General features: G+C 43.9%; 1 protein-coding gene across 50 annotated transcripts in view; it reads right to left on the reverse strand.

Moving 5' to 3' along the window:
• The window catches only part of MAP4 (microtubule associated protein 4), a 172135-nt gene that overhangs the window by 27348 nt on the left and 128795 nt on the right, over positions 1-15992 (reverse strand). For 18 of the 50 annotated variants that reach the window (XM_021070579.1, XM_013981614.2, XM_005669489.3 and 15 more), the window contains one exon: positions 11801-15142. The exons of 23 other annotated variants lie outside the window; for them this stretch is intronic. In XM_021070579.1, the coding sequence (XP_020926238.1) occupies positions 11801-15142 (3342 nt within the window). Of the gene's footprint in view, positions 1-282; positions 6177-11800; positions 15143-15992 lie in introns of those variants that run through there. 9 more of the 50 variants (XM_021070606.1, XM_021070607.1, XM_021070612.1 and 6 more) reach the window with 8 other exon arrangements.

Consider the following 15992-nt stretch of genomic DNA (forward strand, 5'->3'; position numbering starts at 1 on the left):
GCAGGGTATCATGAGGTCAAGTAAGGAGCTCTGTCTTATGCCCACCGCTCTGACCCCAGGCAGTCTTAGGCCTTCAGTCCACACCATCTGTCACGCCAGCAGACATGACCCAGCTAGAGTCACTGCGCACTCTCTAGCCTCACTCCCCCCAACCTTCCCCGGGAGTCAGAGACTCCAGAAGCAGCCAGCCGAGCCATCTAACGCTCCTGCCGGTGATCTGTCACTTTGGCTCCTTCCTTTCTGTCTGCTTATTCCCCATGGAGGCAAAATTTAGAAACATACCATCACGTGGGGTCTCTTCACACAGGAACGATGGAGTGCTCTGGGCTGCAGTGACCTCGATTTCTTTCTTCCCTGCCAGACCCATCTGTCCTGGCTGTTTCTCACCTCCATGGTAGACTTGGGAGCATGAATGTGTTTTTGTTTCACTAATGTCTTCTTGTCCTTTTTCCTTGCCGCTTACTTCAGGAATCTGCTCTAGCCTACCATGGAGATGTAACCCAGCAGTGCCCGCTTCCCTCTTCCCAGGGCTGCTGCTGCTGCTGAAGTGGGTCAATTCTTCTTTCTTCTTGGCCACTGGCTCCTCACAGTTGAAAGGGGGTATCTCTTCAGCACACACAATGGGCAATTCTCCAGGGTTCAATCTGTGGCTGGCTCTCTGTTCCTCAGCCACTGTCATGGAGCGTCTAATGGCAGGAGCCCCCAGTTTTTTGGGTGTGGGATTTGGCACTGGCTCTTCTCGGGAGGGAAGTTCAGGATACTTATCTGCAAGGTTGACAGCTGGGGGCACTGAGAGGTGAGAGCATTCGGACAAGGCCCGGCGCATTGCCTTTTTCTGCTGGGGCCCTTGGTCAAGCAGAACGTTCTCCTCAGTAGAACTCAATTTCTCCAGCTTCTCCTCATGGTCTTTGATATGAGAGCCAGCATTCAAACACTCCGGCGTGAACTCGACCATAGTGATTGGTGGAATGGCAGTGGGTGAGTTCTCAACGGCAGGGGCTGGGTGGGCTACAGCCACCGGCAGTGAGGACTCGCATTCCAGCTGCTCAGAGTTAGCACTCACCACACCAGTTACCCGGCAGCCAGCAGCGGTGCTGTTCTCCTTGCCTGGAGGTGCTTCCCTTGAGTGCTGGGAGCCTTGGGCCCCTGACACTGGATAAAAGTTGGGGTTCCAAACGCTGGTTTCCTGCTCCTTGACACACTGGGTGGGGATGTCAGCAGCCCTGGGGAAATCCAGATCTGGCTGGCTCTCAGCCTCCAGCACATTCTTCCCTGTCACTATCCCTGGAACTATAGTGGCTTTGTTTCTGTCTGGCTCCTCTCTGAGTCCCAGATGGAACTCAGCTGTCTTCTGGTGTACTGCGTTCCCCTCTGAGGGATGGCAGCTTTTTGCGATCACATACCTGCTTGCAAGGTGACCCGAGGTGGCTTGATACTCCTTGTCCTGCGCTTCAATGCTGAGCTCTTTGTCTAGCTTCCCCTCAAAGAAGCAGAGCTTATTCTGCTCCAGGAAGCTGGCATTCTTCACAAGCCCGTCTTTCAGCTGCCCGTCCATGCTGACATTCAGCCCGATTTCATTCAGTTTGCCCTCTGTCCTCTGCCACTCAAACCCAGCTTGGCTCGTTTCTTTCGGGGAGTCCATCCGGCTCTCTGCAGGCAGCAGTGTGAGCGGCTGCCTGCCTGTGTGAGAGCGACAGCGACTCTTCCACTGCTCTTCCCCCCTCGCTCCTGGAGCTCTACCACCGCCTACAATCTCAGAGCTGGCAGTGACATCACACCAAGTCCCCAGCATTCATGACAAAACCTGTCTTGCCCCCAACGCTCCACTTTCCTCAAGCAGTTGGGTGCTAAATATATTTACTAGTGTGAAAGGAATGAAGGAAGATGGAATGAATGAAAAAGAAAGAGAAAGTGAGGAACCTGCTCCTTACTGCACAATCAAATGCCACTGCTAAACTGAAAATGTAATTTCCTTCTAACTAGCACTCTGTTTAGATCTGCAGTTTAAAACCCGGGATGGGGCTAATGTGGGTACCGAGGATATAGTAATGACTTCGGCTTTCACTGATACAGATACGTGTATCCCCACACGCTCACTTCTCTGACGCTGTGCCCACACTTCCACAGTTACCCACTCAAATGACTGTTTTAAAAATAAAACTCATTTGCCAATCCTCAGCCATAACCCTTAAATAGAACAATGATTCCAGAAAATTGCTCAAAATTTCACTTAAAAAAAAAACAAACCCAACTTCTTATAATATCAAACTTGAAGGCATTCATTTCTCAGAGGAAGAGTAGGTTTGCTGTCATAACAATGTATCACATTCACCTGAACGCTGACTTGAGTGGGTCCCCAAAGCCCAGGGAGAGCTCCATCTGCAGCTCTGCATCGTGCAAGAGTTTAATAAGCAGCTCATTGAAAGACTGCAGTCAGTAGCACTTTGGGGACCTGTACCCCAGCTGTGAGGCACTTGTGTGACACTCGTACTCTTGCCACTGTGCCCTCTTGGTTCCTCTTGCCCCAGGCCTGCTCTTTCCAGTCTACTGATCACTTAGTAGCCAAGGGGAGAACATTGGGGTGGTTCATCTTCCTCTGACCTCTGGGACTTCCAGGCCCTGGCGATCTGTGGCTTGCTGTTTTACCCGCCAGCCAGAGCCCACTGCTCCTATTTAATTCTGCGCAGTCCTCTGCTGCCCTGAGCTCTGAGTTTATATATTGCACATTCAGGACTAAGGGATCCAAGAGAGAGAATTCTCAAAAAAAGGACAGGCCGAACTCTGCCTTGAACAAAGCTAATTTTTGTTGCCCAGCCTGTAAGTCACTACCTTTACTAACATAGGATACTGTAAAATAGTCTATCAAGAATACACGAGATGTCTTTTTCCAAGGTGAAGAAAAGTTAGGTTGGTTTCTTAAAAGCCATTATCAATCAACTGTGATGATCTGATTACAGTTTTAAAATAAAACTTTTAGGAAAAAAGGGGAAGATTGTTCTATCTTTGGTCTATAAAATGCGAAGAGATTATCAAAGGCCCAGCCCAAGAAAGTTTCCTTAACTAGAGCCCTTGTCCCCAAGTACTCACCTTCATACCCTCTACGTAATTTACTCAAGTCCCCAAAGCAGGAACCAACCTTACATGCATCTTGCATTAACTTCAGTTCCTTACTGAGAGTTGTGGCCATGGTCAGGAGTGGCAGTGTTGCAACGTGGGGGAAAAAAGGTGAATTTAATCTCTGTCCTGATCATAAACTGAATTCATACACACCTCTCCTTCCTCTTGACCTTGAGTAGCTAAGCAGCAGTATATGTCAAAGCAATAAAGGTTCACTGGCAAGACTAGGGTCACCTTACGGTACAGCAAAGCTCTCACTAAAGAAAGGGAAGTGAGGATGTATAATAAAAATGAAACATGAAGGTGATGCCAGGAAGGTCATAATTCTAATTAGTAATGGGAAAAAAATAAGAGGAGACTCAGAAAGGCTTGCTGATAAAAATATGGTCAAATTCTGGCTTTCGAAGAATGAGGAAGGTGTGAGTGACTTACTCCTTGGCAACCTTCTGTTACTTAGTTCCATCTGCAAGAAAACTTACACTGTCATTGTTTTGGTACAGGGCCTTAGCACGGGGAGTCTCCCTTCTCTCCGCTGCTGAGTGGCAAGCAGCTCCTCCTACTTCACTAGGAGAAAGTGGAGATCCTTTTACAGGGACCCTTTTACAGAGGGGAGTGGGCAGAGTGGCTTATAATTTGATTACACTATTGCTTTGCAACACATACCTAGGGAGAGAATTAATGGGCTTATTCCTCTCCAAATGAGGAGACTGCTGTCTGGATGGCAGACAATGAGAAAAACGTGGTATGGAATAAGTAGTAAAATCGGAAGGCTCTGTCAGTGCCCTAGGCCAGCTCAAAATTATAGCCATAACCTCATTCAGGACGGTATATTCACCACAGGGGCAGCTGCATCAGGGAACTCAAGCCTCCCCAGTGACTGTCAATCATCCAGCTGGTGAATGAGGACTTTCCTGAGGTCTTGAAAGGCTGAGCATGTCCAGGTTAAAACTGATGTACTTCAGAACCACAAGTCTTAAATTCTAGATTCAGTTGCCACTAGCATTCCTTGCCTCTAGGTTCTGCTCCACCTCATCAAAACTCACACAAATGTCACCTCCTCTGTAAAGTCTCCTAGACCCTCAGCTCTCAAACTGAATCCTTAACATTTTCATAGAATTGTACTTGCTCTAGATCTTCTTAGGACTTGGAAACTATACCATTATCTTTTCCTTATGTGCCTTTCCTGGAAGCTTCTAGAAGGGAGGAAGGAAGAAGACCTGCCCACCTCTGGGAATTACTGCTGTGGCACAGTAGGTTAAGAATCTGATTGCTGCAGCAGCTCAAGAGGCTGCAGAGGCATGGGTTCAATCCCCAGCCCAATGTAGAGGGTTAAAGGATCCAGCCGTGGCTCGGATTCAATCTTGGGCCTGGAAACTTCTATGTGCTATGGGTGGGGTGATTAAAAAAAATAAAACAAACAAACAAACAAACAAAAAGACCAGTCCATCTCTGCTATGCAGGTGCCCAGCACAGTGCTTGATACACATTAAGTAGGCTCTAAAAACAGTTTTGCTCACGGAAGGGAGGGTGGATTTCTTCCACAGACTTCTATCATTTCACCTGATCTCTCCCATCATTGAACTCATCTAGACAGGTGATGATTTGCCATGTCCTTTGGGCTAAAGATTTTTAAGTTTCATTCTGTCTGAGTCTGAGGAAAGTGCATGGACTCCCAAGTGTCTGGTCAGAAGGTGAGCTCTAAGAATCTTTGATCAGACTGTATAAAGACAGGTCAAGCTCCTGTAGGCACTGCCACAGCCTGCAGGTCTCTGATCGCAGCAGATGTACCAGCAGATGTTTCCATTTTTGCCTCTTGCCTTGAGCTAGTACTCAACCTGTTTGGGGCCCTGGTTGTGATATGCTCCACAACTGGTTTCTCTGCATTCTTTCAGTTACCAAGGCAACAAAGCTACTTTCCAGATTGACCAAATGTTCCCTGTTACTGTCTCCAGGAAGCAATTTCTAATAAATTATCATTACAATGAAAGTCAGTAATTCTACTGATTGCAGCGATGGATAACATTCTTCACTAAGATAAGCAGAAGACTATGAAGCTGCAATCCTGTGTCTTACCTGTAAGTAAATGTTTGTGTTTATATATAAATAGACATGTATGCAAAAACACTACAAAACCACATTCTACTAAATTTTAGAAACATTTCCTAGTACATGTGTAACTCAAGAAATTTGTGATTCTTCTTGATTAACTTTCAAGAGTTGGGAAGCAAACAGAAGGAAAAAAATTGAAGCTAGTAATCTGATTTATGGGACCATGATGAAGGTAATCTATATATCAGGATCCATCGCAGCAGCCTGGCCCCCAAATCTAAATCTCAGTCAGCCTGCACTTAGGGGTAGTGCCTCACTGTCCAGGGAACCTAAAAACACATCAAACACTGTCCTTCAACTCAGCTTCAGCAAGCTCACCTTACCCTAGAAAATAGGGCCTGCCGGCCTTACAAGGAAACCCCAGGCTTCATAGCCCATCATGCCCTGTTTCTCCCAGTTGCCGCTTACAATGCTCAATAAAACTTGTTCTTGGTCAGGATCCCTGGGCAAGAGCATTCCACTGCTCGCCACTGTATTCCCCCAATGCACAGATTGTTTGCTTACCTGCTTTTTTCCCCCAATCTCACCTCAAAATGTTTCTCCCTGCTCCCCAAATGTACGTGCCAGTCACACCCACATGTTTGCTACTCCTCAAATACTCTATGCACTTGTACTTCACTATGCCTCTGCACTGTCTATCCCATAGACGCTCTTATTCTGATTGTTAGCTCTCCAGACTCTGAACCATACTTCCAGACCCACCAAATGTTACCTCGTTCTTGAAGCTTCCTCATGCTCCCCTTAAAGGACGTAGTTAACTTCTGCTCTGTATTCTCATAGCATATAGCTAACTCTTTTATTACAGAATTCTCACTAGAGTAAAATGATCTGTTTATGTGTTTATCTCCCTACTCTGGAATCCATGAGGAGCAAAGGATGCGTCTTTTCTCTCTCTTTTAAGGGCCACACATGAAATATACGGAAGTTCCCAGGCCGAGGGTCGAATTAGAGCTGCAGCTGCCAGCCTATACCACAGCTCATGGCAACACCGGATCCTTAACCCACTGAGCGAGGCCAGGGATCAAATCTGCATCTTCATGGATACTAGTTGGGTTTGTTGTTGCTGGGCCACAATGGGAACTCCTCAAAGAACTTTTACATGCTCTGGCTCAGATATGGTGAACAGAAGCACAGAACTGTGTGAGGGTTAATAGATTTTAAGATAGTGCTGAGCATATACTAAGATTCGATAAATGGAAACTATTTTTAGTTATGGAACATACAGAATTTCACAATAAATTTCATTAATACACAGCTAGTAAGAAGGAAACAGGCCAGAGAATGAGGGGATAAGTGGGAAGAAAGCAACTTGGAGACTTCACAAATGGCACTACACTTAAGAAAAGATGGGCACTTCTCAGTTTTAATGCTGTAGCAAGCTCTAAGACCATAAATGACTTTTTTTCATCTGCTGAGCATTTTTTATTTATGTACCTTGAAACTGTTAGGATATAGGGTTTGTAAATTACTTCAAGTTTCACACCAAGAGAATTTCCCACGATAAACTGCTATTTCCAGCAGTTCTAAGATAGTTGACGGGCTCACGCAAACTGAAGAAAAAGAAGCAAAGCCCAGACAAATAGAAGATGAGGCTCTCACTATGGCAAAGGGAAGGCCTATCTATGGAGACTGGAGGTAACTGTTCCACCTGCAGAACTGCATGCTAAGTGCACTGTGCCCTGAAGCTCTACTTGGCTTCGTTCCAGGGGAGCAACTGGCCAGAGCCTTGGCGTAACCAGAGTCCAACAGGGATGGTCCTTTCAACCTGCTCTTCCCTGAACAAAACACGCGGTCCCCAAAGAAATACTTTTCTGACAAGCTGAGCTCAGATTTCCTGATGTCTCTCAATGTTCCCTGCTTAGAACAACATGCATAATATGTGAAGAAACCTTCTGCTAAAGTTTCCCTAAACTTCTGGCATGAACAAATAACAGGAGAGGAACCATTAAGCTGGAAGAAATTTTGGCAGGATATTTACCTTCCCTACTTCCAAAGAGTATAAAACCAGCAAGAGAACTCATTTATAATTCAGAAAACGTCCACAGACATCATATATATGTAAAGCTCTATGCTGGGTGTTAGGGAGAACACATGAATAAATCAAACATAGTCTCTGCCTAGAGACACAGTCTCTGCCTAGAGAATAAAATACTAAACTTAAAAGACCTAGATTCAAATCCCAAATTAGCCTCTGATTCCATTTATATCCTCATGATGTGTCTCCACTTTTCAACTAGAAAAGCGCTTAGATACTAAAATTTATTATTATTTTTTAAATTTCATGGCCACATCCACAGCAGGGATTGTGGGTCAGGGATTGAATCCAAGCCACACCTTTGACTCATGCCATAGCTGTGGCAATGCTGAATCCTTTAACCAGGGATCAAACCTACACCTCTGCGGCAACGCCATCAGCCGCAGTTGGATTCTTAACCCACTGTGCCATGGCAGGAACGCCTAAAATTTTTTAAATTATTAATTATTAACATCAAATCTTCATCTTTTTCTTTTTGAAAACCTAAAACTTCTAGAAGGCTCCTCTGAGGCAAGAATGAAGAGTGCATGAGTAAAAAAGACCCAGGTTCAAATTTTATTTCTGCCACTTCACTCTCTATATGACCTTAACATGGATAGCTTCCGTCCTCTCATGTGTAAAATGAAGAGATCCTTCCAAATATCATAGAATGTGTATTTGTGTGTGTGTGTGTGCGTGCATTTGCACACATGTGACTATCCATCTACCTATCTATAGACAGATAGGCACTCAATATTCACCCGATATTAGATGGCAACTGCTACTTTTTGTGGATACCACTAATCATATCTTTATCGTCCAAACCCTGAAAACCATGGGTCACAATATCTGACCACAGAGGAGTTAACACAAATGATTGGAAGTGAGGAACAAAAATAAAATGTAATAAAGCCAGGTGTACAACCAGTCTTGGATGAAACATCAGAGCCTGCATGAACCAGTGGTGGCTGGGCATAAGGGGTCACCCCTATCATAAATCCAGATACTCCCCACTTCACTTAGTCCCCTGCCTCAGAGCCCCAGGCTTGCCTAAAGCTCTGCATCTGCACGCTTGCCTGCTTTCTTAATATCTTCAAATTAGAAGATGGAAATATACAAGATCTGCACAGAGAAAACATCAAAATACCAGTGAGGGACTAAGACACATAAACCTGAATATGTGATATTATCCAACATGACATGCATTACATTGCTGAATAGTACAACTCAACCTACATGACAACTCTCCCTAGGGTGACTGATACATTTAATGTGATTTTGAGAAAAAGAATCAGTGGATTTCCCACCCCTACTCCTTCCAAAGCTATGAGCCAACTGTCAAGTTTCCATGAAATAATAAATAAGCAAAAAGAGTCAGGAAAACTCTGAAAAAGAGTAATAAAAAAGATGTGGAGCTAGATCTATTAGATATTAAAATACATTATTAAGCCACACTGTGTTACTTAGAGCATGACAAGGTGGCATTTTAGAGGGAGATAGATTACACAAATATAGTAGGACAACCAAGGGATGGTATCTCACATCTCATAAACAAAACATACACGCACATACATACACAGAAATGAATAAGCAAATTCTAGACTGATCAAAGATTCAAAATGTGAAATATTTAAAATATTTTTATAAACTTCAAGAAGGGATGACTCTTATAAACTTGGTAATAAAGGAAGTACTTTAATAAGTAAAACACAAAATAAATCCATACCAAGATATAACTTCTTACTTTTGAGACTGGCACACATAACAAAAGAGAAAAACCACACTAGTGAAGAGAGTACCAAGGAACAGGTACTGCTCTAAGTTCTCAGTGGGAGTGTAGCTCTGGTGTATCTCTGTGGCCCTATGAGGAACGATCTGGTAATACCCATGAAAATTATCAACACGTATTCTTCAAACCAGAGATTCTCCTCCAGAGCTCTTTTTTATTACACAGATATACTTGTGTATATATATTACAAGTATGTATGCATGTAAGTATGGCAATCTGTATATACAAGGTTAGTTTATGTACTTTGTTTCTAATAGAGAAAAAGAAAAAAGAAAAATGTGTAAACATCTGTCAATAAAGAAGTGGTAAAATACATTAGTGTATTTCCATATAATGAAATATAATATAGCTATTAAAAAAGACTGAGGACCCTTTCTTTGTACTGATTTGTAAAGACCTCGAAAATAATTAAGTTTACAAATTGAGGTACACATCAGTGTGTATGGTATGTCTCATTTTTATAAAAATCAGGAAATACACATGTCAGTTTATGCAGAAACTGTCTGGAAGGACACATGAGGCACTGTTAACACTGGCTGCCTCTGGAGAGGGAAACTTGAATGAGGGAGTTAACAGACTGGGCAACTTACATTTACTGCATATCCCTTTGCAGAATGCGAATGTAATAACCTATTCAAAAATTATTACTTTTTTGTCTTTTTAAGGCCGCACTCGCAGCATATAGAAGTTCCCAGGCTAGGGGTCAAATTGGAGCTATAACTGCTGGCCACAGCCACAGCAACGTAGGATCCAAGTCACATCTACAGCACCACAACTCACAGCAACACCGGATCCTTAACCACAAAGTGAGGTCAGCCATTGAACCCGCATTCTCATGGACACTAGTTAGGTTCGTTACTGCTGAGACATGACAGAACTCCTTCAAAAATTAATTTCAGAAAGTTTTAACTACTGGAAAAAAAAAAAAAAAAAGATGGTCCTTAGGGAAAAGCTGTGATAGAATTTAGAGAGGAAACTCTGTCCAAAATATATCACTCTCCCAAACAGCTACTCTGCAAGGCCACTCCTAACACACTGAGTGTGGCCTGGCCAAGGTAGGGACCCAAAAGTTCTGCAGCATCTGACTTGCTTCCTCAAGAATCACAACAATCCCTCTTTCTACATTTCTTCAGTAATACTGAGCTAAAAGAGATGCTTCAGTTTCAGAAAAATTACATGTTATCCTTTGTCTCACTACTGAAACTAAAGAACCCATCTAGAAGATAAAACTAAAGAACAAGATAGAGGGGTGGAAATCTTAATGAAAGCTCAAAAGCTCTTTAGATACAACCTCCTTTGCTGCCTTTTCTGCAATAGAAGATAAAAATGGGAAAGATCAGAATGTCTTCTGCAAATAATAACCTTTAGCATTCTCTACTCACACAATACACATTACTTACTAAGTACAATTTCATGCATAGCACAAGCTTCACCCAAAACAAGTCCATAACCATGCAGAATACCATCCCATGACAAAGCCTCTCCAGAAGCCTAACTGGCTATACCAAGGCTGCCCAGTGTTTTTTCATTTCTGGAGTTAGTAGCTCATCATGCAAGTTGGGAAACAGTGATTAAGAAAAAGCATCATCTGTAGGCTGTGAACAACCTCAAAGGGCAGGAAATACTCTCTGAAGGTCAGGTTCAGGGAAGCCAGGATTAGATACATATTTTTCAGGGGGGGTGGGGGTGGAGAGCACTAACATTTCTAAATCTTAAAGGAATTACCTTCTCAGTCTCATTTCAATTATTTGACTGACTAGAGTCAAAAGGGCAAAAGTGTAAGTAATTCTACATGGGCAGGTATTATAGACTTGCCCATGGATATGGACTAAGTTTCATTGACACAAGTCATGCCCAACTCTAACCCATATGGAACTGGGCCAATAGCTATAGTCAACAAACTGGTAAAAGCTGCATCAGTGAGAGAGTGTGCCTACCCATCTGGTTGGAGGCTACCGTTTCCTCATAACGGGCCATTCATTTTCATTTAATCCAAAGCCAATTTGGATATTTAGTTCTACCAGCACCAACCACATATGAATACTGGAAAAAAAAAAAAAAAAAAAAAAAGCCTCCCACCCCCTAGCTGGACATGAAGTGCTTTCTTTCCTCCTGTGACTTGTTGCAAAGTCATGATTAAAATTTGGCTAGAGGAGTTCCCGTCGTGGCTCAGTGGTTAACGAATCCGACTAGGAACCATGAGGTCGCAGGTTTGATCCCTGGCCTTCCTCAGTGGGTAAAGGATCTGGCATTGCCGTAAGCTGTGGTGTAGGTCATAGACTCGGCTCGGATCCTGCGTTGCTGTGGCTCTGGTGTAGGCTGGCGGCTACAGCTCCGATTAGACCCCTAGCCTGGGAACCTCCATATGCAGCAGGTGTGGATCTGGAAAAGTCCCTCAGGGGCTTTTAAAATTTGGCTATAAACTTTACACATAGGAAGCACACTTAAAAAAAAAAAATTTAAGAGTATTGTGGACAGTGATAGGCTTTCTGCTAAACAATTTATTGCTTGAAATTCAACTTCCCCTCAAAGTCAAGGTTCAGTGCTGGGTGAAAGGCATGCAACCATGTCACCAGCCTCCCAAGATGGACACAAGTCATGCCTTGGCTGTAGAAAAAACACATAACTAGCAGTTACAGGTTTTCATGCCAACAAACCAATGGTTAACGAGGATGATTAGAGTCTAGATGGAACCAAAGCACAAGCTCTTTGCCTTTTTGATGCTGACAAAAAGCCACAAGCACACATAATTCCCCAAGGCAGGTTCATACCACTGGACTTGAATTGCTTGGATCGCTCTCTTTCCTGGACTGCAGATTTAGGCAAAAGCGGAGTGAGTCCTCGGGACTTGGTGGGTCTCATGTAACCTTTCATCGGTTCAGCCGTTCTGCTTTTATCTTCCTTATTCCCTTCTCTCAGTGCCTTCGGTTCAGGTTTTTCGGTCATTTTCTCAGGTGCCTCCAAGACCTTGTCTTTGGGTTCTGGGAGTTGAGAAGCCTTGGAAGCAGTCACTACTAATTCATCTATCACCTTTGAAGGAGTCGCTTCAACTTTGTCATCTAAGACATCTGACTGGAGTTCTGCTTGTGCCAAGGAAACATGTGCCGATCCTCTCATTTCAGAAGCCAGACTGATTTCTTCCAATTTATCTTTTTCACTTTTTGGAGGCAAAAGAACCATATATACCTCCTTAGCCAAACTGTCTGGGCCCTTGGAATCTCTATCTTTGGCATTTTGGTCCTCACAGAAACTGGGCTTTTGTGCTTTGTTTCCCAGTAGGTCAGGAACTGGAACTGGAGCAGAAGCCGCCTCAGACTCTTCCTTTTTGTTTACTGGACATGTTGGAAAACTACTCCTATCTGTACAGGTTTCTAGGCCTCTGACCCCACCTGCCAGGTTTTGGTCTCCTACTGGCACTCCAGAAAGAAGGTGCCCTCTTGCTGGCTCCATGGTCTTCTCTACTGAATGCTTAGATGCACCACTGGGCACTGACTCAGATTCTCCTATCACATGCCCTCCATCTACCCCTGCTCCATTTTTCATGGGATCAGCAAGCTCACTTTTATTCTGAAGACGGTTACCTCCATGACTGTTAGCTGTTTCTACAGCTGCTGGAAGAGTTGGGGCAACTCCTGTGCTTGTAGAGGGTGTAACAGCAGAGGGGGCCTTGGGTCTTTCTTCATCTGGGACTCCAACTTTGCTGCAATTATCTACCACTAATAATGTGGAAATCTGGGTTTGAGCTGTCTCTTGACCACTTTCTGCCAAGATGTTTGGAAATGAATCACTTTCCTTTACAACTTGAGAAGTAGAAGTGGGCAATTTTTCACAGGCTGCTGATTCCTGAGCCTCTAGAGGGACTGACTTATTCATCGACTTCGGTGGTGTTCTGGGGCAGGTAAATGTAATATTTCTATTTTCGTCCACATAGCCCATTCCTTCAATTCTGTGGTCCCCTATGGTTTCCATGGGAACATGTATTTTTGTTGCATCTATCTTATTCTCCAGAATGTGCTTCTCAGGGAAACTATTTTTAACCTCTTTGCTTTTTCCATCATTACTCCTTTTATTTGGTTTGTCAGCTACTGCAGTGTGTCCCTTGCCTGTATCTATCTTATTCTCCTCACACAGTACCGAAGGAAGAAATCCTGCCCCCTGGATTTGGTCTTGGCAGCTCACATCTGTCACCTTGGTAGTTGGTTGGGTAACAGCAGAATCCTCGCCTATGTTTGTTTTGTTCCTGCCAACAGCCCCAAGCTCCAAAGAATTAGCCTCAGCATTTCTACCCTTTTGGTCAGCTACTCCCACTGTGGGTGTATCTGATGCACATGAGAACAAAGGGTCATGATTTATGGGGAAAGTGAGTTCTAATTCCTTGTTTTGATGGGGAGTACTACCTACAAAAGGGAGGTTGAAGATTTCTTCCTTCCTCTCCATTCTAGCAGGCTGTGTGGAATAATTATTTTTAAACTTTTTGTTTCTGCTTTCACTGCCTCTTTTTTTAGGCTTTTCAGCAATCCAGGGAGCTGCCTCACGATCCCCCCAAGGACACTTTTCCTCCTTGCTCTGGTTGCTGACACCCATATCCACAGCTACAGCTCCTCTTTCTGTTGGAGCAATGGAAGTCTGAATCATGCCTGACCCATTTCCCAAAGGAATCAAGGCCTGCAAGGTGTCTTCCACTTGCGGGTCAGTCACCTCCTTAGGATTCCCCATCACCACTGCCTCAGTGAGGTTGGCTACTGTTCCTGAGGGCTTTGAAGAATCTAGCCCCAGCTCCTCACTTTTATCCCCAGCAGTCACTGTTTCAGTTTTCGGGGCTGGCTCACTTGGTGCATGAACAGCTCTGCTGTCTTTCTGGCTGTCTGGGAGGAATGGTAGCTCAGACCTTGCTCTCACCTTCCCAGAACTCGCTCTCACTTTCCCCGAACTGCCCTTTCCCTTCCTGCTTTTGCTGTCACCCACCATTCTCTTAAATGGTTCATTCCCTGGTCCAGGAACCTGAACGGACACCTTATCCTGCAGCTGTTCAGAGGCAATGATGCTGTTCTCATGTCTTTGCCTAGGAAAACTTTCCTTTTTTAGTTCTTTAACTTCTTCAACTCCTTCAGAAAACTCTTTCTGTCTGTCCTTCTGCAGCTTGGTCATTTTACTTTCATCATTCCCTTCTTTTAGACTACTTTCTAATGGATTACTTGCTGTCAAAGTGGGTACCAAAACGGGCAGTCCTTCTGCTGCTGTGGGTTTTGCAATTCTACCCACAGCCTCTTGGTCCACCCAAAGAGAGCAACCCTCTTTGGGTATGATCTCCAAAGGGATCTCTACTTTGTGTGCAGAAACTTCTGTCAGGGGTCCTTTCAGATTGAGGGAGCCTACTGTCTGGCTTTTATCCACAGAAGACCTAAGGTCAGGTACAGGCTGCGACTTGCACTCATCTTGCTGCAGAGATTTCTTGTCTTGGCTCTGTAGTGCTGACTCATTACCTTTGCCCTCTGCATCTTCCCTGAGTTTGGGCTGAGAATTTACTGCAGTTTTTGGCAGTTCTTCCAAAGGACATGAAGGAATGCTGAGACTCTCTGACACAAAGTTCTCAGCTACCAGTTTGGCTGCTCTGGAGTCAATTTCATATCCCCTTTTCAAGTTTCCCCGGGATACCAGTCCATGTTCTGTGCCCACCGTGGGAGGCTGGCTGGGAAGAACACCTGATTTTCGTGGGTCAGTGGCAAAGAGATGACTTTTAGACTCGTCTGCATTGTCGTCATCTGAAGGTCCACCAGCCCGGGGTTGAGGATATCTCTTTTGCTTTGGTTTTTTCTTTTTTTTCTTCATCATCATGGTTGTGCTTTCTAGATCCCAGGCCTCCCTGACAAGATCCCTCTGGGGTTCAAGGATGTCACCATGAATAGTTTTCCTCTGGTTCCCAGGCTCACCACAGGAAGATGAACCAGAAACCCAACCCAGCTCAGACAAAGGGCAGGGGCCTAGCCCAGGATCAAGAGTCTTCCTTGGAGAAGATCCTCCCAGCAGCTCAGGAGGGACCCTGGCAGGCCTGGGCCGGGTGGACCTGTGGTCACTGGGTCTGCACACTTGTCTGGCTTGTGTGGGAGGGGTACCTGCAATACATGAAGTTGGCTAAAATTCCAAACAGAGAACCCCTCGTTATTGCTTCTTTAAAAAATGTCCACTTAGTAACTCATTTAAGTAGTCTATTTTCACCAACCCATGTACTGACTCATTTAGGAAAGAAATTTTTTCCAAAACATTTCTCACCCTTAACTGGAATTAGCAAATATATAACAAAGACCAAAGATCATCTCAGGTGAAGATTTCTTTACAAACATATTTATGAAGTATTTGAAAGGTGAGAAAAGAAATTCAGAGATCATCTAACGTGTATAATAAGCACCTACTGCCTAAAAATCTTCTCTGATATTTATATTTGTTATTATTTTTAATAGGTACATAATTCCCAAGATGACTATCAAGATGGCAAGCGCCTATCTCTTTTTGGTGACACGGATTAGAGGGAAATGCATGTGATTTGACAATTCTAAGAGTCTGTTACTAATATTATACTAATTACTTGTCAATATTATACCAATTACTTGGGAAAGAAACCAGAAGGAGAGAATTATGCTACTTTAGAAAAAAGAAAAGGAAAAAAGATACTGAATTAGTATTTTAGCCAGAGAAAAAATTCACATCATTTCAGAACCAAAGCCTCCTACTTTGAAAGACAAATTTGTTAAGATTTCAATGTTCTCTTGTTAAAGGTACTTCCCAAAATACAGAGAAATGTACATACTGCCAAGTAGGGTAATGAATTAAAACCATTAGGATGAGCACCCTTGATAAAGTTTCAGGAAGTCAACTGGTCTATCCACCTGCTTCTATGTCAATGAATGCAGTATGGAGGAGCCAAGATCCTGGTAAGAGTCTAACTGAGGGCGGGCCTAGGACAGC

This window comes from Sus scrofa, chromosome 13, assembly GCF_000003025.6.
Source record: "Sus scrofa isolate TJ Tabasco breed Duroc chromosome 13, Sscrofa11.1, whole genome shotgun sequence".
In the NCBI taxonomy this organism is placed as follows: domain Eukaryota; kingdom Metazoa; phylum Chordata; class Mammalia; order Artiodactyla; family Suidae; genus Sus; species Sus scrofa.